Source organism: Phoca vitulina, unplaced genomic scaffold (genome assembly GCF_004348235.1).
Source record: "Phoca vitulina isolate PV1807 unplaced genomic scaffold, GSC_HSeal_1.0 scaffold3, whole genome shotgun sequence".
Taxonomy (NCBI): domain Eukaryota; kingdom Metazoa; phylum Chordata; class Mammalia; order Carnivora; family Phocidae; genus Phoca; species Phoca vitulina.
This window is the reverse complement of record NW_022589706.1, coordinates 50,147,146-50,173,354: the sequence shown is the minus strand read 5'-3', so window position 1 is coordinate 50,173,354 and position 26,209 is coordinate 50,147,146. Positions and strand designations below refer to the sequence as shown.

The 26,209-nt window shown below is 36.0% G+C and overlaps 1 protein-coding gene across 6 annotated transcripts; it reads left to right on the top strand.

Moving 5' to 3' along the window:
• On the top strand, positions 1-25,618 carry LOC116628041 (UDP-glucuronosyltransferase 2B31-like). Of its 6 annotated transcripts, none has more exons than XM_032398093.1 (7): positions 1-8; positions 4,752-5,476; positions 10,190-10,338; positions 11,809-11,940; positions 13,903-13,990; positions 21,615-21,834; positions 24,658-25,618. In XM_032398093.1, the coding sequence occupies exons 1-7, from the start codon at positions 1-3 to the stop codon at positions 24,935-24,937; spliced, it is 1,602 nt and encodes a 533-aa protein (XP_032253984.1). In that variant the 3' UTR covers positions 24,938-25,618. The 6 variants fall into 6 exon arrangements, with proteins under 6 accessions (XP_032253984.1, XP_032253991.1, XP_032254000.1 ...); XM_032398132.1 differs by lacking the exon at positions 1-8 and having other exon boundaries at positions 4,753-5,073; positions 5,425-5,476; XM_032398100.1 differs by lacking the exon at positions 1-8 and having other exon boundaries at positions 4,733-5,476.
• Positions 25,619-26,209: the final 591 nt, after the last annotated feature.

The window sequence follows — 26,209 nt, the reverse complement described above, 5'->3', positions numbered from 1 at the left end:
ATGAAAATGTGAGAAGCTTGCAGGACCCTAACTCTGTATTTCCCCTGGGAGCAGTGAGTCAGTATTTGCTAACATGTTCTTTCTGAGAACATAACTACTGTGAATAATAAGAATCAACTAAACATGTAAAGCCTTACCCAGTGTCAAGAACATAGTGCTTAATAAATATTAGCTATTATGATTTCAATTTTTATTAGCATCCCTTTGAACAAAAAGAATTCATTTTTGAAACCAAAGGGTAAGATAAAAATGTTAAAATCAATTTGAAGTTTTAAGCAGTCTCACCAGTCATCTAAACTAGAAGGATCCCTTCTGACATATACATATGAGATAAAGAATTTCACAGCACAAAACAGCACAGATCATTGTAGCCTGATAATACAATTCATGGAAATAAGCCTCCCTCAGGAATTATTCATTCTGGTGCATTAAAACTCATTCAGTAGTGCATAAATTAGATAATTTTATTTCAATCATTTAAATTGCCTAGTATCACTAGCTAGACTTGAGCACAAATACAGTAAGTAAGATATTGGGGAGGAAATATCCTGTTTAATATTAACCTACAAAACAAACCACAAATGAGAAATATAAATGAAAGTTTTCAATAACTTTATGCCATGGACTCCAATTAGTTTATATAGAGACTGATTAGATGTCTTATCCATTAAATCACACTCTCAAGGAGTAAAATCCACCCAAAATAAATAGTTTATAGGCAAAATTTGTCACATTCATTATAAATTATAGCTTTAGTTCCTCAAAATATCTGGGCCAGGATCAGAAACAGAATCAATTTTATATTCAAGATTTAATCATTTTGTATAAAAATAATGTTAATACACATCATTGTAATTTCATTAGAACTCTTAGTAAAAATAGGAGGAAACAAAGTACAGAAAGTTGGTAAAAGTTATTTCCTTAATATGAAATGAAATTAATATACCATGCCAGATATTAGCAGAGTATAAGGCAGAAAGGAAAAGGATATAAAACCTTAAGAAAAGGAAAATTATTTTCATAAATCTGTCTCATTCAGTCAATTAAAATAATATCACCAGGAAAAAAAGATTAATAGATAAATCTTAGCTGAAGCTTAAATTTAGGGAGCCTGTTGGTATTGGGAATTTGAAACACCAGAAAAGGTTGTGGTTAATAATTTGAGGGTTCTTATGTGCATATAGATGATTTAACAAGAGCACTTTCCTTCTTTTAACAAAGCAATTAAATGTAATCTCATAATTAAGTTTTATTATCATATGTAGCTTTCACAATCAGGAAAGCCTACATATCAAAAGAACATTCATGAAAAATTGCCAAGAAGAAATAAGGGTCAATTTAATAACAACTATATTGGACACAGAGTGACATACAAATTCAAGAAGCCTAGTTACAGGTTCTTTCACTTTATTCAAGGATTTCTGTTAGGAGTTCAGATTTTTTTAATATATAAGTCAACAGCCAACTCCTCAAAAAAATACAAAAAATAAATTAAAAATTGATCAAGCAAAGCTAGGTTTATTTGATATAACAAGAAGGGAGAACAGCATTTTGACAGGATTTTACTACAATTTGAGAAGGAAGTCAAGGGAAGATCATTCTAAGGTGTTGGCTCCTGGGTTGATGATCTCAAGGAAAACTTTGTAAAGCATGAAACTTGTTGGGACTGGGCAAAGTTTATGACATAACTTTGGATTTCTGGACATAGCTAGGTGAGACCTTGAAATTTAGTCTTAGTGAGAAAGCTGTGTTTTAATAAGTCAACTATGTTAGTTGGTCACAGTTTTTGTTTAACCAACCCTTACATACACTCTTGGGGCATAATGTCCTTGATCTGCTTTAGAGATATGACTATAATTCTAACATCTCCTCCCCAGTGGTCTATCAACATATACTCCCCAGCCACTAGAGCTATAAAAGTAGGTCTTGTAGGAAGTGGGGTTACAGAGATCTATTTGTAGACACCCAAGACATACTTCTGTCCATAAGTATCCTTAATAAACCATTTATTGTCCATCTGGGTTTGTCAGCCTTTTTTTCTGTTTTATGGCTCCTCTGGCCTTTGGAGGTCATTTTGCAAATACCTCCTTCTCATGGAACACATGATACATTCAAAGTACTGAAAGGAAAAAAACCTACAATCAAGAATACTCTACCTGGGAAGGATATCATTCAGAATGGAAAGAGAGATAAAAAGTTTCCCAGAATAAAAAAACTAGGAATACACTTAACCAAGGAGCTGAAAGACCTACTCAAAACTATGAAACATTGATGAAAGAAATTAAAAATGACACGACCAAATGGAAAAATATTCTATGCTCACATACTGGAAGAAGTGATATTGTTAAAATGTCCATATTACTCAAAACAATCTACAGAGTCAATGCAATCTCTATCAAAACACCAATAGCATTTTTCACAGAACCCAAAGAAATAATACTAAAATTTGTATGGAACCACAAAATTTGTATGGAACCAAATAAGCAAAGCAACCTTGAGAAAGAAGAACAAAGCTGGAAGAAGAAGGAGGAGGAGGAGAAAAAGACGACGACAACAAATAGATGGCCTACAGACACATGGAAAGATGCTCAACATCACTAATCATCAGGGAAATGCAAATCAAAACCACATTGAGATATCACTTGTTAGAATGGCTAGAATCAAAAGGACAAGAAATAACAAAGGTTGGCAAAGACATGGAGAAAAAGGAACCCTGTGCACTGTTGGTGGTGCAGCCACTATAGAAAACAGTATGGAGGTTCCTCAAAAAAAAAAAAAAGTAAAAATAGAAACAAACTGGGTGAGGGGGGTGGGTGATGGACACTAGGGAGGGTATGTGTTGTGGTGAGTGCTGTGTATTGTGTAAGACTGATGAATCACAGACCTGTACCCCTGAAATAAATAATATATTATATGTTAATAAAGGAGGGCACATGAAAAAAAACCCCACATATTTTGTATGTTATATGTATTATATACTGTATTATTACAATAAAGCTAGAGAAAAAGAAAAAAAGATACCATATGATCTAGTAATTCCACTACTGGGCATTTACCCAAAGAAAACAAAAACACTAATTCAAAAAGACATATACACCCTATGTTTACTGCAGCATTATTTGCAATAGCCAGCATATGGAAGCAACCCAAATGTCCATCAATAAATGAATGGATAAAGAAGATGTAGTATATGTAGACAATGCTAAATTAATCCACCATAAAAAAAAAATGTTGGGGCGCCTGGGTGGCTCAGTCGTTAAGCGTCTGCCTTCGGCTCAGGTCATGATCCCAGGGTCCTGGGATCGAGTCCCACATCAGGCTCCCTGCTCGGCAGGAAGCCTGCTTCTCCCTCTCCCACTCCCCCTGCTTGTGTTCCTGCTCTCGCTATCTCTCTGTCAAATAAATAAATAAAATCTTAAAAAAAAAAAAATGTTAACTTGCCATTTGTGATAACATGGACAGACTGAGAGAGTATTATGCTAAATGAAGTAAGTCAGAGGGACAAAGACAAATACCATATGATTTCACTTATATGTGGAATCTAAAAAACAAAACGAATAAACAAAAGCAGAAAGACTCATAAATACAGAGAATTGATGGTTGCTAAAAAAAAAAAAAAGAGGGAGAGAGGGAAAGCAAAATGGGTGAAGGGGAGTGGGAGATACAGTCTTCCAGTTATGGAATGAATGTCAACAGGATAAAAGGTACAACATAGGGAATATAGTCAAAGTTATTGTAATAATGTTGTGTAGTGACAAACGGAATCTACATTTGTGGTGAGCATAACATAGCAGATAGACTTGCTGAGTCACTATGTTGTAACCTGAAACTAATGAAATGTTTGTGTGAACTATGCTTTAATAAAAAAGTAATAAAAAAAGATTTTTTAAAAGTCCTCACCACAAAAAAAAATTATGTGAGGTGATGGACGTGGTAACTAATCTTGTGGTGTCACCATTTCACAGTACATAAGTGAATCAAGTCATCATGCTGTACACCTTAAACCTGCACACTGTTATATCAATGATATCTCAATAAAGTCAGAAAACAAATTTTTAACATAAAACATCATGCTAATTAAGGGAGCCAGTCACAAAGAGAACAGATAATATATATGACAAAAAGTAGATAAAATGTTGACTAGGGCTGGGAGATGCAGAAAACGCAGTTTCATTAGAGGGTAAAGGTTTCCATTTGGGGTGATAAAAGTGCTCTAAAATTGATCATCATGGTAGTTGCACAATTCTGGGAATATACTATGAACCACTGAATTGTACACTTTAAATCTGACAATTTTATAGCATGTGAATTACATGTCAACCAAATTTTTATGAACAAAACAAAAAAATTTTCTTGAACCATCATATCCAAGAAATAAATTCACCTGTATAATAACTTTAATTCTTGTGTCCAGGAGACTGCAGACAGTGACCTCTCATCACTGTCCCTGACATTCTTCCAAGATAAATTACATAAGACAGGTGACTTGTACATGCTCGGTTATTGGCTCTTCGCTAGATGATGGAACTTACAAGCGTCAAACAAATATTAAACACATCTGTATACAAATGAAATCATCTACCTTTGGCTTTTTCCACTTGCCATTCAGATGTTCTGACTGTTCATACAATGTGTTTACTTTGAAATGTAGGAGTTATACTTTAACTTACTGATTGATTTCTCCTTGGATATAAGTACAAGCAATGGGAGAAGGAAACAGGAGTCTGAAAAGAAGCACTGCATTCCACTAGGATGTCTATGAAATGGATTTCAGTTCTTCTGCTGCTACAGCTGAGCTGTTACTTCAGCTCTGGAAGTTGTGGAAATGTGCTAGTGTGGCCCACAGAATATAGCCACTGGATCAATATAAAGACAATCCTGGATGAACTTATCCAGAGAGGTCATGAAGTGACTGTTCTGACATCTTCAGCTTCCATTCTTGTTGATCCGAGCAAATCATCTACTATTAAATATGAGGTTTACCCTGTATCTTTACAGAGAAAGGATTTTGAGGATATGTTCGGGAAACTGATCCACATATGGATATATAATTTGCCAAGAGATACATTTTGGGGATATTTTTCACAACTGCAAGAAATCTTGTGGGAATATTCTGACTGTATTCAAAAGTTCTGTAAAGATATAGTTTTGAACAGGAAACTCATGACAAAACTACAAGAATCAAAGTTTGATGTCATTCTTGCAGATGCCATTGGACCCTGTGGTGAACTGCTGGCTGAGCTACTTAAAATACCTTTAGTGTACAGTCTCCGCTTCTCTCCTGGCTATAGAGTTGAAAAGTATAGTGGAGGACTTCCTTTACCTCCGTCCTACGTGCCTATGATTATGTCAGAATTAAGTGGTAAAATGACATTCATGGAGAGAGTAAAAAATATGATATATGTGCTTTATTTTGACTTTTGTTTCCGATCATTTAGTGAGAAGAGTTGGGATGAGTTTTACAGCGAAGTACTAGGTAAGTCATGTTTTTAATTGGTAGCATGAAGTTTTAATTTTTAGTGCCTGGGAAGGTGAGTTTGTATAAATATAAAATCAGAGAAATTTGTCCTTTATAAGTGCAATGATGAAATGAAAATATAAAATGATCTCTCAACCTCACAAATGTTATGGAAAGACTTATATGACAGGGCCAGTTAGAACCCTGTGGTCCATTATTTAGTACATTACACTCCAGGAAGTCAATAACCACAAATTAAAACACTAAGGATTTCTTGAAGCAATTAGATATTTATTCTTTGTGTGTTTGTTTGTAATACTTAAAAAATTTTTTTTTTACTTTTTTCTGGAAAAAGTGTTTTAACCTTTCTTTGTTATTTATTAAATACAGGGTGAAAATATTACTTCTGATATGCTTTACTTTTTAGAATAATTTTAAGTCACAGCATATTGAGTCAAGATTTCCCATATAACCCTTGTCCCCACACATGCATAAAACATCCCCCACCAGAGTGGTACATTTGTTACAACTGATGAACCTACATTGACACATATTATCATCCAAAGTCCATAGTTTACATTAGAGTTCACTATTGGTGTTGTACATTCTATAGGTTTTAACAAATTTTTGGGGGGCGCCTGGGTGGCTCAGCCATTAAGCGTCTGCCTTCAGCTCAGGTCATGATCTCAGGGTCCTGGGATCGAGCCCCGCATCGGGCTCCCTGCTCCGCGGGAAGCCTGCTCCTCCCTCTCCCACTCCCCTTGCTTGTGTTCCCTCTTTCACTGTGTCTCTCTCTGTCAAATAAATAAAATCCGGAAAAAAAAAAAGGTTTTAACAAATTTTTAATGATATGTATACATCACTATTGTATCAGAGTAGTTTCACTGCCTTAAAAATCCTCTCTGCTGTGCCTATTTCCTACATATCGATTTTACTTTACTTTTTTCATTTTTTAAAAAAGGCATTAGAGGGGTCCCTGGGTGGCTCAGTTGGTTAAGCGTCTGCCGTCAACTCAGGTCATGATCCCAGAGTCCTAGGATTGAGGCCCACGTCAGGCTCTCTGTTCAACAGGAAGCCTGCTTCTCCCTCTTGATCTGCCTGCCACTTCCCCTGCTTGTGCTCTCTCTCTCTCTGTCAAATAGATAAATAAAATCTTTTTTAAAAAAGACATCAGAAATTTCACTATCTTGATGAAAGCAGACATGTTAATTGAGGAGCCACGTATTTCTAGTATAACTGTCGATAGAGTATTGAGGATATTATTTCCACTTGTTTCCCTTCTTTAATTTAAAAATTAAAGTGTTTTGTCATATTACCTGAAAGAGTCCTTCATAATTGGACTAAATGGTGGCTCTACCCCAGACTCAGGAACCTATAATAAGAAGTTTCTAATGATTACAAATTCTTTCACCAGGGCTTATAAATCATGTTTTAAAGGCCTAAAATCTTGCTGAAAGTTGCACATACACATTAATAGTTCACATTTTTTAAAAACTGTTACTCCGTTAAAGAAAAAGTGAGCCAAAATTAAGAGTGCACATACCTGTTTCCATACTTGATGAAAATATTCCAGCTGTTATTTGCAAATATCATTTAATATACAAATATTATTAAGCTCCTAATGTGAACCAAGTGCAATGGTAAGTACAAGGAATCAAACCATACCTTCAAAACCTCAGTTTTCTTGGAAAATCTAGGATCAAGGGAATAACTTGCTAAATTATAGAAATGAGACTGAGTACCCTAGGGAAAGGTGTTTCCATTGGTTAATTGATTGGGGAGCTCAAATAATTGTTTACATTTGCATCTGCTACTTCTGCAGCATTTTAAAGTAAACAAATGCATGTTTAATTTGATAGTAGCTTAGGTTTAATAATTGTTTATGATTGTGAATGTACTATTGTGATGTTAGAAATGAGTCTTACACTTTGTCTTTCAAATATACATATGAACAACATATATAAATGTGTAAATATATATTTGCATCATTATACATGTTTGTATCATATATGTGCTCTATTATCAAACTACAAATATTTTTGAACATTTTTGACTAAATTATTCCAAACTCTTTTCAGAAAATTCCCTAGTATATTCATATTACATTACTCTTATTTCCTCTACCTGTTGCTTGTTGTGGGTTTTTTTTACTTATTTATTTATTTACTTTTATTTTTCTATTAAGTTTTAATTTTAATTCCAGTATAGTTAACAGAGAGTGTTATATTAGTTTCAGGTGTACAATATAGTGATTCAACAATTCTGGACATCACTCTGTGCTCATCACAAGTGTCCTCCTTAGTCCCCATCACCTATTTAACCCATTCCCCCCACCCACTGACCCTCCAGTAACCCTCAGTTTGTCCTCTACAGTTCAGAGTCTATTTCTTGGTTTGTCTCTCTTTTTGTGTTTTGTTTGTTTGGTTTCTTAAATTCCACATATGAGTGAAATCATATGGTATTTGTCTTTCTCTGACTGACTTATTTTACTTAGTATAATACTCTCTAGCTCTGTCTGTGTCATTGCAAATTGCAAGATTTCATTTTTTAAAAAAGATTTTCTTTATTTGAGAGAGAGAGAGAGAAAGTGAGTGGGAGAGAGAGGGAGAGAGAATCTGAAGCATACTCCACACTGAGCGCATAGCCCCACTTGAGGCTCCATCCCACAAACACTAGATCATGACCTGAGCCAAAACCAAGAGTTGGATGCTTAACCAACTGAGCCAGCCAAGTGCCCCAAGATTTCATTCTTCTTTATGGCTGAGTAATATTCATTGTATAAATATACCACTTCTTTAGCCATTCATCAGTTGGTGGGCACTTAGGCTGTTTCCATAATTTGGCTATTGTAGATAATGCTGCTATAAACATTGGGGTACATGTATCCCTTTGAATGAGTATTTTTGTATTCTTTGGGTAAATACCTAGTAGTGCAATTGTTGAATCATAGGGTACATCTATTTTTAACTTTTTGAGAAACCTCCACACTTGTTTCTTGTGGCTTTGATTTTAGCCATTCTGAAAGATGTGAGGTGGTATCTCACTGTAGTTTTGATTTGCATTTCCCTGATGATGAGTGATGTGGAGCATCTTTTCATATGTCTATTGGCCATCTGTATGCCTTCTTTGGAGAAATGTCTGTTCATGTCTTCTGTCCTTTTTAAAATTGGATTATTTGGTTTTGGGGTATTGAGTTGTATAAGTTCTTTTTTTTAAGATTTTATTTATTTATTTGACAGAGAGAGACACAGCGAGAGAGGGAACACAAACAGGGGGAGTGGGAGAGGGAGAAGCAGACTTCCTGCCAAGCAGGGAGCCCGATGAGGGGCTCGATCCCAGGACCCTGAGATCATGACCTGAGCCGAAGGCAGACACTTAACGACTGAGCCACCCAGGCACCCTATAAGTTCTGTATATATTTTGGGTACTAACCCTTTCTCAAATGTCATTTGCAAATATCTTCTCCCACTCAGTATGTTGCCTTTTAGTTTTATTGATTGTTTCCTTCATTATGCAGAGGTGTTTGTTTTTTTTTAACTTTGATGTAGTCCCAATAGTTTATTTTTGCTTTTATTTCCCTTGCCTCAGAAGACATATCTAGAAAAATGTTCCTATGGCTGATGTCAGAGACATTATTGCCTGTGCTCTCTTCTAGGATTTTTATAGTTTCAGGTTTCACATTTAGTTTTTTAATCCATTTTGAATTTATTTTTGTGTATGGTATAAGAAAGTGGTCCAGTTTCATACCTTTGCATGTAGCTGCCCAATTTTCCCAACACCATTTGTTGAAGAGACTATCTTTTTTCCCATTGGATATTCTTTCCTCTTTTGTCAAAGATTAATTGACCATATAACTGGGTTTTCTATGCTGTTCCATTGATCTATGTGTCTGTTTTTGTGCCAGTACCATACTGTCTTGATTACAGCTTTGTAGTATAACTTGAAGTCTGGAATTGTGATAGCTCCCATTTTTTCTTTTTCAAGATTGCTTTAGCTATTTGGAGTTTTTTGTGGTTCTATACAAATTTTAGGATAGTTTGTTCCAGTTCTGTGAAAAATGCTGTTGGTGTTTTGATAGGGATTGCATTAAATGTGTAGATTGCTTTGGGTAGTATATACAGTTCAATATTTGTTCTTCTAATTCATGTGCACAGAATGCCTTTCCATTTCCTTATATCCTCTTATATCCTTATTCCTAGGTACTTTATTATTTTTGGTGCAATTACAAATGGGATTATTTTCTTAATTTCTTTTTCTTCTGCTTCATTATTAGTATATAGAAATGTAACAGATTTCTGTATACTGATTTTGCATCCTGTGACTTTACTGAATTAATTTAACAGTTCTAGTAGTTTTTTGGTAAGTCATGTCATCTGCAAATCGTGAAAGTTTTGCTTTTGGATAACTTTTATTTCTTTTTCCTCTGACTGCTGTAGCTAGGACTTCTAATACTATGTTGAATAAAAGTGGTAAGAGTGGACATCCTTGTCTTGTTCCTGACCTTAGGGGAAAAGCTCTCTGTTGTTCCCCATTGAGTATGATGTTCACTGTGGGGTTTCCATATAAGGCCTTTATTTTGTTGAAGTATGTTCACTCTAAACCAACTTTGTTGAGAGTTTTTATCATGAATGGATGTGTACTTTGTCAAATGCTTTTTCTGCATACATGGAAATGATCATATGGTTTTTATCCCTTCTCTTATTGATGTGATGTTTGGTTTTTTCCCTTCAGGAAGACCCACTACATTATTTGAGTTAATGGGAAAGGCTCAAATATGGCTCATTCGAACCTACTGGGATTTTGAATTTCCTCGCCCACTCCTACCAAATTTTGAATTTGTTGGAGGACTCCACTGCAAACCTGCCAAACCCCTGCCTAAGGTAACTGATTCCTGTTTCTTTTGTTTTATTTTCTCTGAGGCATTTCACCAGTATTCTAGCTTAAAAACACCATTCCTCAACAATGTTTGCGTGTCCCAACAATATCTGCAGGCAAATCCAATGTTTACTTGCTGTCACTCCAACATTTACACAATTCATTTGAGATCCCAAGGTTTGACAACTTAGAGCATTAAAGGGTTTGCTTAGCCTATGAGAACATGTGTTTTCTGCCACACACCAAGGCTGGACAAAATCTCAGTAAAGATCGGGGGAACATGGTTCTCAATATTATAGCTGACTGACAAAATGAGCGCAGAGAAAACTACACTGTGTATATAATAAGGACCATAAATTCTGCATATTTAATAAGGACCAAATAATTTCTACCACTTATATCTGAAAAACATCCACAATATAAAATTACAAAAGAGTTCTGTATGCTTTCTTTTTTTTTGAAAGAAAGCAATAATGTAATATATTTTAAGTTGATATTGTAACTTTAAGACATAATTGAAAAACAAGCATCCCTTACTGAATGATTTTATGGTCTCTTCAACATCTTGTTTGTCTACCTTCTTATTGGTAATAAGATGAAACTAAGATCTTATTTGGTGGTTAACCTAATATCAATTTTGATTACAAAATGTTTAGGTGTATATGGTAAATTTCTCAAGGTCTAAATCCTGAGGTAAAACTAGCAAAAGTTCTATTCAGTCTAATACAAGTGTCCATCAACAAATAAATCCATAAACAAAATGTATTTACACACAATGGAATATTAGTTATAAAATAGAAGAAAATTCTAACACATACTCCAACGTGGAAAACTTTAGGACATTATGCAAAGTGAAAGGGGTAATCACAAAAAGACAAATACTGTATGATTCCACTGATATGAGGTATGCAGATTAGTCAAATTCATAGAAATACAAAGTATAATGATGGTTGCTAAAGATGTGAAAGAGGGTATGGGGAATTGTTATATAATGGGTACAGAGTTCCAGTTTAGCAAGATGAAAAAGTTCCGGTGATTGGTTACCCAACAGTGTAAATATACCCATTATTGAACTGCATACCCAGGAATAGTTAAAATGGTAATTTTTGTGTGTATTTTATCACAATTTAAAGATAAAAACAGGCATTACTCTAATAACTCCTGATAATATTTGGTATCTCTCTTTAGCTGTTTGTAGAAATTCTCTTTTTTAAAAAAGATTTATTTATTTGAGATAGAGTAGGGGCGTTGGGGGGAGTGGAGCAGAGGGAGAGAGAGAATACCCAGCAGATTCCCCACTGAGTGTAGAGCCAGACTCAGGGCTCAATTTCACAACCCTGAGATCATGACCTGAGATGAAATCAAGAGTCAGATACTTAACTGACTGAGCCACCCAGGCGCCCCTATAGAAATTCTTTCAATAGTGTTTGCTATGCTGTTCCTCTTTTGTGATGGAGCAAATTCTTTCTTCACAGGAAATGGAAGAGTTTGTCCAGAGCTCTGGAGAAAACGGTATTGTGGTGTTTAGTCTAGGGTCAATGGTCAATAACATGCCAGAGGAAAGAGCCAATGTGATTGCATCAGCCCTTGCCCAGATTCCACAAAAGGTTAGATAAAGTAACTTAATCGTATACAACTACTTAATAAGTCTGTTAAACTGTGAAAAGGGTTTGATTACCCTTTCCTTCATGACATGGAAACCATGATGATAGCTCCAATTTATCTCAGATATGAGCAAAATATACACAGCAGATGCTATCCTCATTAGTATAGTGGTGAGTATCCCCGCCTGTCACAGCAGATGCTAAAGTAGTACAGAAGCTGTTTTGACAATAACTTTGGTATTAACATTGAGATCAGAAAGAAATATATTTAGGAGGTATATATTTAGGAGGTACAGCGTAAAGTTTGCTATTATAATGTATCATGGGCAGATACAGAAATCACCAAATTCTGTCCTGTCATTCACTCCTTTTCCTTACAGGATTTCCAAGGGCACTGAATACCTCATAGATGTTCTCAGAAAGGAGTTAAATTTCAATAGTTATGTTAAGCAGGAACTGATAAAAATCTGAAAAGCATCATGCAGTTTATGCTTGCTGGATAATCCAGGTTTCTTTTCCTTCCCCTAAATTTTTGAGATAAGCCTATTCAATATGCTGTTCAGAGAGAGGATGGCCAGGGTTCACCAAGCTATGTCTAGGCATTCATCCAGCCTAGATTATTTAGAGAAAGAGAAAAACTGACATGACTGGTGGAGTGGGCCCTATTAAGAGTAAAAGAGTAAGATAAATGAAAAAGGGGGAGATGGGTCTACCCCTCAAGGTGACCCTGTGCTTACTAATATGTGGTTCGAAAAGGACTTTAACTTATCAGAATACTAACTCCTCCTGATTAAGGAAGGAAATGGAAATATATTAAGGAGTCAACCAGAAACAAGCCTAGCAAGGGAAAGTTTCAGATGCCTTTTTCTACATAAAATATAGTAGTAAATTGCTTTCCAATATATAGAAAAAAACCTGGAGTATTTGGGTATTTGTGAACTACTTTTTAGTTTACTGATATAGTTTCTCTTTATGCTAATGTTCGCTTAATATCTAAAGTTACTTGAAACATAGCAAATATGTGTTAACCAATGAAAACTATAATCCAGTTTATGAGGATTGCTGGGGAATTCTAAAATCAATCTATTTTGGTACTGGGAATGGAAATTGCTTGGGTATAGATCTCATATTAATCAATGCTGTCAATGCTTTGTAGTGCATCACTGAAGTGTTAACAATCAGTTGAATAAAATTTAGCATCATCACAGTTTTGGATTTTTTTCAGCAGCTACACTGTTATTTCTGAAGTGCCAACAGGCTCTTCTTTGTAACATTTAAAAAACTTCCAAACCAAGAAATAGTAATAATAATCTGGATTCATGGAAAAAATTACCTTTTTCTTGGAAGTAGTGCCTAATAATTAGTAATGTAAAAGAAATTAAATGTACTAAGTAGAAATTATTTGTATTAATAAATTACTAATAAGCAGAATTATTTATGTCTCACAAGCAGCAGATTGCATACTTAGCTTTTTTGTATATCTAAAAACATAAAACTCTAATAAAATAATGTATGGAACAAGTAGATATAAGTGAACTCCTTCTGTAACATTTAAAAAGGAATAAATAGGTTAATATGACATTGGAAGATGAAAGCAATTATGATAGATAAAACAAAACAAATGTGTAGATCTTAGTAATTTCCTACTTGTTTGCACTAGAATTATAATAACTGCTTAAAAATGTTTTAAATACTTGTATTTGTCACTGATAATCTCATTTGTCTAATCTCTATGTGTGAACCATCATGATTACAATCATACTTGGTTAAATATAAAAATAAGGAACAAAAATGTGGGTATTTTATTATACCAGTGTTTTAGTAGTCTTATTTTTAATATCTTTTGTCCTTATTACTTACCAGTCAATGAAAGGGGTCTAACTAGATTATCTCTTAATTTCTTTAAAATTCCTACATGCTATAACTTCAAAGTTCAACTCATGAAATAAGGTATTTTCTTAACAGGTTCTATGGAGATTTGATGGCAAGAAACCAGACACCTTAGGGCCAAATACTCGGCTATATAAGTGGATCCCCCAGAATGACCTTCTTGGTAAGAATCTGGAAAACACTGAATTGAAAGTAACTCTAAACAAAATGATAAGAGTTTCCAAGAAGGAAATTGATTGAACATTTATTATTGAAAAACTCAAAAACCAAACTTAACTTCCTTACATTTATTTTGCAGTCCTAGGGGGAAAAAGATAAGATACAGCATGTTATTATATACAGTCACATTCCTTATGGCCAGAATCAAAGTATCTTTATTTCAGGTGTAATTACTTCTCAAAGGTAATTTTTTTATTTTTTAATTTAAATTCAAATAGCCAATATATAGTACATCATTAGTTTTGGATGTAATGTTCAATAATTTATCAGTTGCATATAACACCCAGTGCTCATCACATCCAGTGCCCTCCTTAATGCCCATCACCCAGTTACCCCATCCTCCCACACACCTCCCCTCCAGCAACCCTGAGTTTGTTTCCTATATTTAAGAGTCTTTCATGGTTTTTCTCCCTCTCTGATTTTTTTCCATTCTGTTTTTCCTCCCTTTCCTTATGATCCTCTGTGCTGTTTCTTATATTTGCCATATGAGTGGAACCATAAGATAATTGTCTTTCTCTGGTTGACTTATTTCATTCAGCATAATACCCTCCAGTTCCATCCATGTCATTGTAAATGGCAAGTATGCATCCTTTCTGATGGCTGAGTAATATTCCATTGTATATATACATACCACATCTTCTTTATCCATTCATCTGTCCACGGATATCTCAGCTCTTTCCACAGTTTGGCTACTGTGGATATTGCTGCTATAAACACTGAGGTGCGGGTACTCCTTCAGATCAATATATTTGTATCTTTGGGGTAAATACCTAGTAGTGCAATTGCTGGGTCATAGGGAAGCTCTATTTTTAACTTCTTGAGGAACCTCCATACTATTTTCCAGAGTGGCTGCACCAGCTTGAATTCTCACCAACAGTGTAAGAGGGTTCCCCTTTCTCCACATCCTCACCAACATTTGTCCCCTGTCTTGTTAATTTTAGCCATTCTGACTGGTGTGAGGTGGTATCTCATTGTGGTTTTGATTTGTATTTCCCTGATGCCAAGGGATGTTGAGAATTTTTTCATGTGTCTATTGGCCATTTGTATGTCTTCTTTGCAGAAATGTCTGTTCATGTCTTCTGCCCATTTCTTGTTTTTTGGGTGTTGGGATTGATAAGTTCTTTATAGATCTTGGATACTAGCCTTTTATCTTATATGTCATTTGCAAATTTCTTCTCTTATTCCATAGGTTACCTTTTAGTTTTATTGACTGTTTCCTTTGCTGTGCAGAACCTTTTTATCTTGATGAAGTCCCAATAGTTCATTTTTGCTTTGTTTCCCTTGCCTTTGGAGACATGTCTAGCAAGAAGTTGCTGTGACCAAGGTTGAAGAGGTTGCTGCTTGTATTCTCCTCTAGAATTTTGATGGATTCCTGTCTCACATTTAGGTCTTTCATCCATTTTGAGTTTATCTTTGTGCATGGTGTAAGAAAATAATCCAGCTTCATTCTTCAACATGTGGCTGTCCAATTTTCCCAGCACCATTTATTGAAGAGACTGTCCTTTTTCCATTGGGTATTCTTTCCTGCTTTGTCGAAGATTAGTTGACCATAGAGTTGAGGGGCCATTTCTGGGCTCTCTATTCTGTTCCATTGACCTATGTATCTGTTTTTGTGCCAATACCACACTCCCTTGATCATTACAGCTTTGTAATATAGCTTGAAGTCCAGAATTGTGATGTCACCAACTTTGGTTTTCTTTTTCAACATTCCTTTGGCTATTCGGGGTCTTTTCTGGATCCATACAAATTTTAGGATTATTTGTTCCAGCTCTGTGAAAAATGTTGATGATATTTTGATAGGGATTTCATTGAAAGTGTAGATTGCTCTGGGTAGCATAGACATTTTAACAATATTTATTCTTCCAATCCATGAGCATGGAATATTTTTTCATTTCTTTGTGTCTTCCTCAATTTCTTTCATAAGTCTTCTGTAATTTTTAGAGTACAGATCCTTTATTTCTTTGGTTAAGTTTATTCCTAGGTATCTTATGGTTTTGAGTGCAATTGTAAATAGGATCAACTCCTTAATTTCTCTTTCTTCTATCTCATTGTTAGTGTATACAAATGCAACGGATTTCTGTGCATTGATTTTATATCCTGCCATGTTGCTGAATTCCTGTATGAGTTCTAGCAATTTTGGGGCAGAGTGTTTTGGGTTTTCCACATAAAGTATCATGTCATCTGCGAAGAGTGAGAGTTTGACTTCTTCTTTGCCAATTTGAATGCGTTTTTATTTCTTTTTGTTGTCTGATTGCTGAGGGTAGGACTTCTAGTACTATGTTGAACAAAAATGGTGAGAGTGGGCATCCTTGTCGTATTCCTGACCTTAGAGGAAAAGCTCTTGGTTTTTCCCCCATTGAGAATGATATTCTCTGTAGGCTTTTCATAGGTAGCTTTTATGATATTGAGGTATATTCCCTCTATCCCTACACTGTGGAGAGTTTTAATCAAGAAATATACTGTATTTTGTCAAATGCTTTTTCTGTATCACTTGAGAGGATCATATATGGTTCTTCTCCTTTCTTTTATTAATGTGATGTATTACATTGATTGATTTGTGAATGATGAACCACCCTTGCAGCCCAGGAATAAATCCCGCTTGGTCATGGTGCATAATCCTTTTAATGTACTTTTGGATCCTATTGGCTAGTATCTTGGTGAGAATTTTGGCATCCATGTTCATCAGGGATATTGGTCTGTAATTCTCCTTTTTGGTTGGGGTCTTTGTCTGGTTTGGGGATCAAGGTAATGCTGGCCTCATGGAACAAGTTTGGAAGTTTTCCTTCCATTTCTATTTTTTGAAACAGCTTCAGAAGAATAGGTATTAGTTCTTCTTTAAATGTTTGGTAGAATTCCCCTAGGAAGCCATCCGGCCCTGGACTCTTTGTTTGTTGGGAGATTTTTCATTACTACTTCAATTTCTTTCCTGGTTATGGGTCTGTTCAGGTTTTCTATTTCTTCCTGTTTCAGTTTTGGTAGTTTATAAGTTTCCAGGAATGCATCCATTTCTTCCAGATTGCCTAATTTTTTGGCATAGAGTTGCTCATAATATGTTCTTAAAATTATTTGTATTTCCTTGTTGTTGGTCACGATATCTCCTCTTTCATTCATGATTTTATTAATTTGGGTCCTTTCTCTTTTCTTTTGTATAAGTCTGGCTAGGGGTTTATCGATCGAATTAATTCTTTGAAAGAACAAGCTTCTAGTTTCATTGATCTGTTCTACTCTTCTTTTGGTTTCTATTTCATTGATTTGTGCTCTGATCTTGATTATTTTTCTTCTCCTGCTTGGTTTAAGCTTTATTTGGTGTCCTTTCTCCAGCTCCTTTAGGTGTAAGGTTAGCTTGTGTATTTGAGACTTTTCTAATTTTTTTGAAAAAGGGTTGCATTGCTATATACTTCCCTCTTAGGATGGCCTTTGCTGCATCCCAAAGGTTTTGAACAGTTGTGTTTTCATTTTCATTTGTTTCCCTGAAATGTTTTAATTCTTCTTTAATTTCCTGGTTGACCCATTCATTCTTTAGTAGGATGCTCTTTTACCTCCAAGTGTTTGAGTTCCTTCCAAATATCCTCTTGTAAATGAGTTCAAGTTCAAAGAATCATGGTCTGAAAATATGCAAGGGATAATCCTAATCTTTAGGTATGTGTTGAAACCTGATTTGTGACCCAGTATGTGATCTATTTTGGAGAATGTTCCATGTGCACTTGAGAAGAATGTGTATTCTGTTCTTTTAGGATGGAATGCTTTGTATATATCTGTGGAGTCCATCTGGTCCAGTGTGTCTTTCAAAGCCCTTGTTTCCTTGTTGATCTTCTGCTTACATGTCCATTGCAGTGAATGGGGTATTGAAGTCCCCTACTATTACTGTATTATTATCAATGTGTTTCTTTAATTTGGTTATTAATTTATTTATATAAATGGCTGCTCCCAAGTTAGGAGCATAAATATTTATAATTGTTAGATCTTGTTGGATAGACACTTTAAGTATGGGATATAGTGTCCCTCTTCATCCCTTCCTACAGTCCTTGGTTTAAAATCTAATTTGTCTAATGTAAGGATTGCCACCCTAGCTTTCTTTTGATGTCCATTAGCATGATAAATGGTTTTCCACCCCCTCACTTTCAATCTGGAAGTGTCTTTGGGTCTAAAATATGTCTCTTGCAGACAGCATATCAATGGCTCTTGCTTTTTTATGCAATCTGATACCCTGTGTCTTTCAATTGGGGCATTTAGTCCATTTACATTCAGAATAACTACTGAAAGTTATGAGTTTAGTGCTATTGTATTACCTGTGAAGTCACTGTTTCTGTGGACTGTCTCTGTTCCTTTCTGATCTATGTTACTTTTGGACTCTCTCTTCACTTAAAGGATCCCCTTTAATATTACTTGCAGGGCTGGTGTAGTGATCAGAAATTCTTTTAGTTTCTGTTTGTCCTGGAAGCTTTTTATTTCTCCTTCTATTTTCAATGACAGCCTTGCTGGATAAAATATTCTTGGCTGCATATTTTTCTCATTTAGCACCCTGAATATATCATGCCAGTCCTTTCTGGCTTGCCAGGTCTCTGTGGATAGGACTGCTGCGAGCCTAATATTTCTACCCTTGTAGATTACGGACCTCTTGTCCCAAGCTGCTTTTAGGATTTTCTCTTTGTCTCTGAGATTTGCAAGTTTCATTGTTATATGTCGAAGAATTGACCTATTTTTATTGATTTTGAGGGGGGTTCTGTGTGCCTCCTGGACTTGAATGCCTGTTTCCTTCCCCAGATTAGGGAAGTTCTCAGCTATGATTTGCTCAAATATACCTCATGGCCTTCTCTTTCTCTTCCTCTGGGACCCCAATAATTCTAATATTGTTTCACTTTATGGTATCACTGATTTCTCGAAGCCTCTCCGCATGGTCCATTAGTTGTTTTTCTTGCTTTTCTCCAGCTTCCTTCCTTTCCATCATCTTGTCTTCTATGTTACTTACTCTCTCTTCTGCCTCATTTACCTTAGCTGTAAGAGCAGCCATTTTAGACTGCATCTCAGTTAAAGCATTTTTAATTTCAGCATGATTAGATTTTATTTTTGCACTAAGAGATTCTCTAGAGTGTTTTATGCTTTTTTCAAGCCCACTTAGTAACTTTATAATCATTATCCTGAATTCCAGCTCTGACATTTTACCTATATCCATATTGACTACATCTGTGGCAGAGAGTATTACCTCTGGTTCTTTCTTTTGTTGTGATTTCCTCCTTCTAGTCATTTTACCCAGAGAAGAATGGATGAATGAGAGAACAAAATAAAAACTATCAACCACGACCCAAATGAAACACACCAGACAAATGCAAAGAGCTCAGAAATGAAAAAAGAAACAGAAAAAAGGGGGCAAAAGAGAGATTATAATCTCCCAGGTGGACAAAACACGGTGATCCACTTGGTCCTGGGTATATTTTGGTCTGTTTATTAGAAGACACTAAATCCTAAAATTGTGAAGTAGAACTTATATATATACAAAAATAAAATTGAAATAGTGAAAGAAAGCCAAAAATGAAGAATAGATCTATAAAATGTAAATTTAAAAAGGAAAGTTAAAAAAATACTTAAAAACAAAGAGTTGATAAAATAAGAAACCAGCTGAGATGCCTCTCTGGCTCAGTCAGTTAAGGAACTGCCTTCAACTCAGGTCATGATCTCCAGGTTCTGGGATCGAGCCCCACATTTGGCCCCCTCCTCAGCAGGGAGTCTGCTTCTCTCTCTCCCTCTGCTCCTCCCCACTGCTTGTTCTCTCTCTCTCTCTCTCAAATAAATAAAATCTTTAAAAAATAAATAAAATAAGAAACCAGTTGAAAAGGAAAAAAAGAAAAGGAAAATTTTAAACTGAAAGATAAATGAATCTTGAGAAAAAAACCTCAATTTCTATATACTATTTTCCCCTAGTGTTGGAGTTTTGCAGTCCTGTGTGCTCCACAAAACTGGGTGTTCCCTTCTTGTTTCAGCTGGTCTTCTGAGGGAGGGACCAGCTGTGCTGATTATCAGGTGTCTTTGCCTGGGCAGACTTGCACCATCCCTTGCTAGGGGCCTGGGCTCAGTGTAAGCTGATTCTGATTGCTCTATGTGGCTTTTGTTCCCTGAAGGCCCTCTGTGCCTCTTTAGAGGATGAAAATAAAAATGGCTGCACCCCAATCTCCAGCCCTGAAGCTGAAAGATTGCAGTCCCCTCTCTTCTGTAAACCTTCAGGGATAAGCAGTCTTCACTTCTGTGTGTGCCAAACTCTACAGACTCTTGCAGTGCATACCCGCACTGATCCTCCCAGGGGAAGGTGGGTCACCACATTTCTGCCCTTTTCAGGACCCCCCCCCCACACACACACACAGAGCAGTTGCCCAGTCCTGCACCCTCCTGCACCGCCCCTTCTGGGGGAAGGTGGAGAGTCACCAGTTTCTGCCCTTTGGAGGGCCCCCACACAGAGAGCGGTCACCCGATCATGCTGCAGTATGTGGTTCATGGCAAACCGAGCTGAGAGCCCCCTCCTGTCTCACTGAACATAACTGGCTTCTCTACTCTAATGCTTGGGAATTCTGCCAGCTCAGGCACCCCATTCTTTCTGTGACCCCAGGGATCCTGAGACCACACTGTCTCACCTAGGATTCTGCCCCACCTCACCACCTGAGTACCTTTCAGGCAGGAATGTCTCTCCCTGGAGCAGACTTCAAAAGGGTCTGAGTTTGCACTCTGGGGCTATATCAATTTTTGGTAGCCAGCTTATGGAGGCTCCCTCCCCCCGCCATTTATTTTCCAAATATACCCTCAGATTCATTTTTCTGCACCTCCTACCTTGCAAAAAGTGGTCACTTTTCTATTTGTAGAATTCCAGCAATTCTTTTCTTGTATCTCAGGTTGAATTCATAGGTGTTCAGAATAATTTGATAGTTTTCTAGCTAAATTCAGGGACAAGATGAAATGAGGTTCCCTACTCCCACCATTTTGCCCCCCCCCCAATAATATTTTAATAATTACCTGGATCATCACTCTGTCTCTTAATTCTCCCACCTTATTCCTATCCTTTCTCATTCTGCATGGGTATTCAGTGTCACTGAAAAATAAAAGCCCCTCTTTAATTATCAGTGACTCTACATGTTCTCTAGGAAAACACCATAATCATTTTCATGAAGTCACAACACATTTCATGATAAAGTGCAGTCTTTCCTTTCCCTGATTTGAACCACCATTATCACACTTCCTGCTACCTTGACACCCTACATGTTAAACTCAGTGACTTTACTGTTTAAGAGAATATGTTCTAATATGCCACCTCCTTTTTTTTTTTTTTGCACATGCTATTCTTTATCCAGAATGTTCCCTTTTAATTTGTCTGTCCAGCCATCTTGTATTCATTTTTCAAGTTACAAGTACCACACCAATCTTCATTTACCTCTCCAGCAGATTTATGTGCTTCTTGCTCTGAGATCTGAAAGACATTTTAATGCTGTTTCATGTGTATAATACTATATGCCTTATGTTGCCCAACTCTCATTTTATTTCTAAGACTTATAATCAATAATGTGCTGAGATTCATCCAATCCTAGGTCATCCAAAAACCAAAGCCTTTGTAACTCATGGTGGAGCCAATGGCATCTATGAGGCGATCCACCACGGGATCCCCATGGTGGGCATTCCTTTGTTTGCGGATCAACCTGATAACATTGCTCACATGAAGGCCAAGGGAGCAGCTGTCAGTCTGGATTTCCACACACTGTCTAGTACAGATTTGCTCAATGCATTGAGGATGGTCATTGATGATGCTTCGTGAGTATTATAATTTTTTTCATTAATAGTATTTATAGATAGGTTCTTCTGTCAATGGTGACCATGAGTTTCATCCTATATTTAAGAGGCTAATTTTGAAATTTTAATATGATTTAACTGATCTTAAATCTACTTTTATTTTCAACCAGACATTTATTTCAAAGTTGCATTTTAACCCCATTGATTTAATGGGTAACCAATTGCTGCAACAATTTTCCACATGAACAAATGCAAAAGTCATACAGGTAATTGTAAGAAAACATTTTTAAAGATATAATAGAATCCATAAAATGAAAGAATGAAGAATTTGCAGTTATGTAAAATAACTTTCAATTCAGTACCAAAAATTTCTAAAACCAAAAATCTCTTTTTGGCCAAAAATTAATTTTTATTCTTATTTTAATATATTTTATAATATGTAATTTATGTACCATAAAACTTAAAGTATAAAAATGTTATGGAATTATGAAACCATCACTATAATCTAAGTTTGGGACATTTTCATTTGCCCAAAAAGGAATCACATATGACTTAAAAGTCATTTCTCATTCCTCTTGCCTTAAGTAAACAATCTACTTTCCATCTTTACAAATTGCTGTATTCTGGATATTTCATACAAATGGAATCATACAATTTATGGTCTTTTGCATGTGGTTTCTTTCACTTGGCATGTTTTTGAGTTTCATTCATGTGGTAGTTTTGTATTGCTGAATAATATTCTATGGTATGGATATGCTACAATCTATTTATTCATTTATCAGTTCATGAATATTTTGGTTATTTCCACATTTAGGAATTACAAATATTGCTACATATGTTATTGTGTGAACAAAATTTTTCATTTCTTTTGGATAGACATCTAGGAGTAGAGTTGGTGATCATATGTTAACTCTGTGAGGAACTGCCAAATTGATGTCCAAATGAGATGCATGCACCATTTTACATTTCCATCTGCTGAGTATGGGAGATCCAAGTTCTCCACATCATTACCAACACTTGTTATCATCTGTTTTATTACGGACATCCTAGTGGGTGTGAAGTGGTCCCTCCTTCTGGTCTTGATTTTCATTTCCCCCATAGCCAAAGTTATTAAGCATCTTTTCATATACTAATTGCCATTCATATATCCTCTTTAGAGAAATGTCTATTCCAATTCTCTGATAATTTTTAAATTTGATTGTCTCACCTTATTAAAGAATTTGTTATGTGTTATGAATACAATAAATAATCAGATATATGATTTGTTAATATTTTCTTCCATTCTGGCTGACTTGATTTTTCACTTTCTTGATTGTGTCCTATTGAAGATAAAACTTTTTAAATATGATAAGATAAATATTGAAATTTTCTATATTACAGAGGAAAACAATGTGAGGGAATTTGTAGTGCCTAGCACAGCAACCATGAATTCAGTATTTATTACTACTATAGCATTAATATTATATTAGGAGGGTATCATCTAAAGAAATGCTGAAAAATGTATTATCGAGAAGAAAATGATAGAACAATCAAATAATAAAAATACTTTAAAATAGGCAAGAAAGAAAAAGAAAATATCTTAGTAGTAGGTATATTATTGCATCCACTTCACAATAATATTTTAGCTAATTTAGCTAAAGGTGAATTTTTTAGCTAATTTTGAATTTATGAGCTATTCAGTTAAGACTATGTGCATTTTTCTTATATAATATATTTAAATGTTTTTCTGGAAAATATGACATGTTTTCAAATTCTAGGTTTCAAATAGCAACACACACACACACACACACACACACACACACACACACACACAGAACAAATGTCCAAGGGTGCTTTGATAGTGTGCCCAGAAAAGCCTCTCTGAGATGGAACACGAAGCTGGGTCAAGAGGTAGGAACAGCCTTGGGGTTTTGCTGGGAATAGTGTCCAGCAGAGAGACAGAGGGGACAGAAAGTGCAAAGATGCTGAGGTGAGGACATGTTCGGCAACTTCAGTGAACTGCTAGCAGACCTCTGTGCCTACAACAGAGTGTACATGGGACAAAGTGACAGGAGAAGAGGTTGCTAGGCATCTGTATCTGTAAGATCCTATAGTCCAAAATTCATATTTGGATTTTATTCTAAATGTAATGAGAAGCCAGACAGAAATTTTGAGCAGGGAAGTGTCATGATCTGATATCTGTTTCAAAAATCAGACTGGCTACATGATGGAAAATAAAGAGTAGAAGGTAGAAGAGTGGAGACACGGGGACCAGTGAGGTGGCATTTTACTCACCATGACATAATTCCCTTTACTGCTTCATGAGGATCATTCTATAAGTGCATTCCCACCATCTCATTTTTAGCTGTTACAATGGCCCATATCATTTTCTCTGTTAGAAAAGATAAAACTGGGGCGCCTGGGTGGCTCAGTTGGTTAAGCGACTGCCTTCGGCTCAGGTCATGATCCTGGAGTCCCGGGATTGAGTCCCGCATCGGGCTACCTGCTCAGCAGGGAGTCTGCTTCTCCCTCTCCTGCTCCCCCCTCTTGTGCTCTTTCTCTCTCTCATTCTCTCTCTCAAATAAATAAATAAAATCTTTAAAAAAAAAAAAAAGAAAAGAAAAGATAAAACTATCCTAACTAAACTTCCATTTTCACTTTTTAAAATATTTGTTGATGGGAAAATTCCAATTTAAAAGCCCAATCTCCTATGCGGACCCAAATAAAAAACACACTACTTCTGTAATTCTATGGCATTTATTTTGAATCATTTGTATGGCACTTTTCAAAAACCTTTCATGGGAATTATATGATTAGGCAAATTAGCTTCCTTTCAATATCAGTATCTTTATGTTTCTCCTTTAGATACAAAGAGAATGCTATGAAATTATCAAGAATTCACCACGATCAGCCTGTAAAGCCCTTGGATAGAGCAGTCTTCTGGATCGAGTTTGTCATGCGCCACAAAGGAGCAAAACACCTCAGGCCAGCCTCCCACAACCTCACCTGGTTCCAGTACCACTCTTTGGATGTGATTGGGTTCCTGCTGGCCTGTGTGGCAACTGCTATATTTGTCACCACACAGTGTTGTCTGTTTTGTTACCGGAAGTTTGCAAAAATAGGCACAAAGGAAAAAAAGGAGTAGTTGTATCTGGGGCCTCAAGCTGGCATGCCTCATAGATGGGACTCCTCAAGTTTATTCCAGAAAGAAGTTGTGATGTAAGATTCCCTTCCTCCTGCGACAAAATGACTTTTCACAACTTAGCTTCTCAGATCAAAATCTGCTTTTAAGGGATTTACTGCCTGTTTAAGAGTTAGAAATATGTCATGCCAACAGAAAAACTGGCAAAAAATAAATAAAATAAAAATAAAACTGTATGGGTATTTATTGAAAATTATTATTCTAAATCAAAAGTCATCCCCTTCCAAAAATTATTGAGCTTAACTGTGTTTCAAACATTGGGCATGGACACAAGAACATAAAGAAGGCTATTCACAATATCACTATTATTGTGCACATACTCAGAATATTTTAACTTAATTTTGGTGCAGAATTTTGTAGTTTTGTACCTTGCTAGAGAAACTACAGATAGTTGAAATTGTGTAAAATGATTTACCCATCCATTTTGTTTTGGAAGACCACTAATTCTCCTTGGCTCTTACTGTGGATCCAGCCTCAGCATCACTCCTTACCTAAGGACATGGGAAGTTGATGGCCTTCATCCAGTTTACTCATTTTTCAGTGAAATGTTTGTGGAATTAGAAATGTAACACCACTACCTGAATCTTATTATAAAATTGAACTATCTGAAAGTCTTTGATTTCATGACCAAATTCTCTTTCCTTTTCTTGACCTTTTTTTAAATTTTATTTTATTATGTTATGTTAATCACCATACATTACATCATTAGTTTTTGATGTAGTGTTCCATGATTCATTGTTTGCATATAACACCCAGTGCTCCATTCTGTACGTGCCCTCTTTAATACCCATCACCAGGCTAACCCATCCCCCCGCCCCCCTCCCCTCAGGAACCCTCAGTTTGTTTCTCAGAGTCCATAGTCTCTCATGGTTCATCTCCCCCCTCCAATTTCCCCCCCTTCATTTTCCCCTTCCTGCTATCTTCTTCTTCTTCTCTTTAACATATAATGTATTATTTGTTTCAGAGGTACGGTTCTGTGATTCAACAGTCTTACACAATTCATAGCACTCACCATAGCCCATACCCTCCCCAATGTCTATCACCCAGCCTCCCTCCCTCCCACCCCGCACCACTCCAGCAACCCTCAGTTTGTTTCCTGTTCTTGACCTTTAAGAATATTCACCTGGTTGCTTTCATTCTCATGTTCAGCCTTTGATAATGGATGTAAGGTCTTATTAACCTGGCTAGCCCCTCAGGGCTCAGCAGAGGCAGGAG

Coding starts and splice junctions, on each gene's coding strand:
- LOC116628041 (XM_032398093.1), top strand. Junction 10,339..11,808: donor CTGCCAAACCCCTGCCTAAG/GTAACTGATTCC, acceptor CTTTCTTCACAG/GAAATGGAAGAGTTTGTCCA. Junction 21,835..24,657: donor ATGGTCATTGATGATGCTTC/GTGAGTATTATA, acceptor TTTCTCCTTTAG/ATACAAAGAGAATGCTATGA.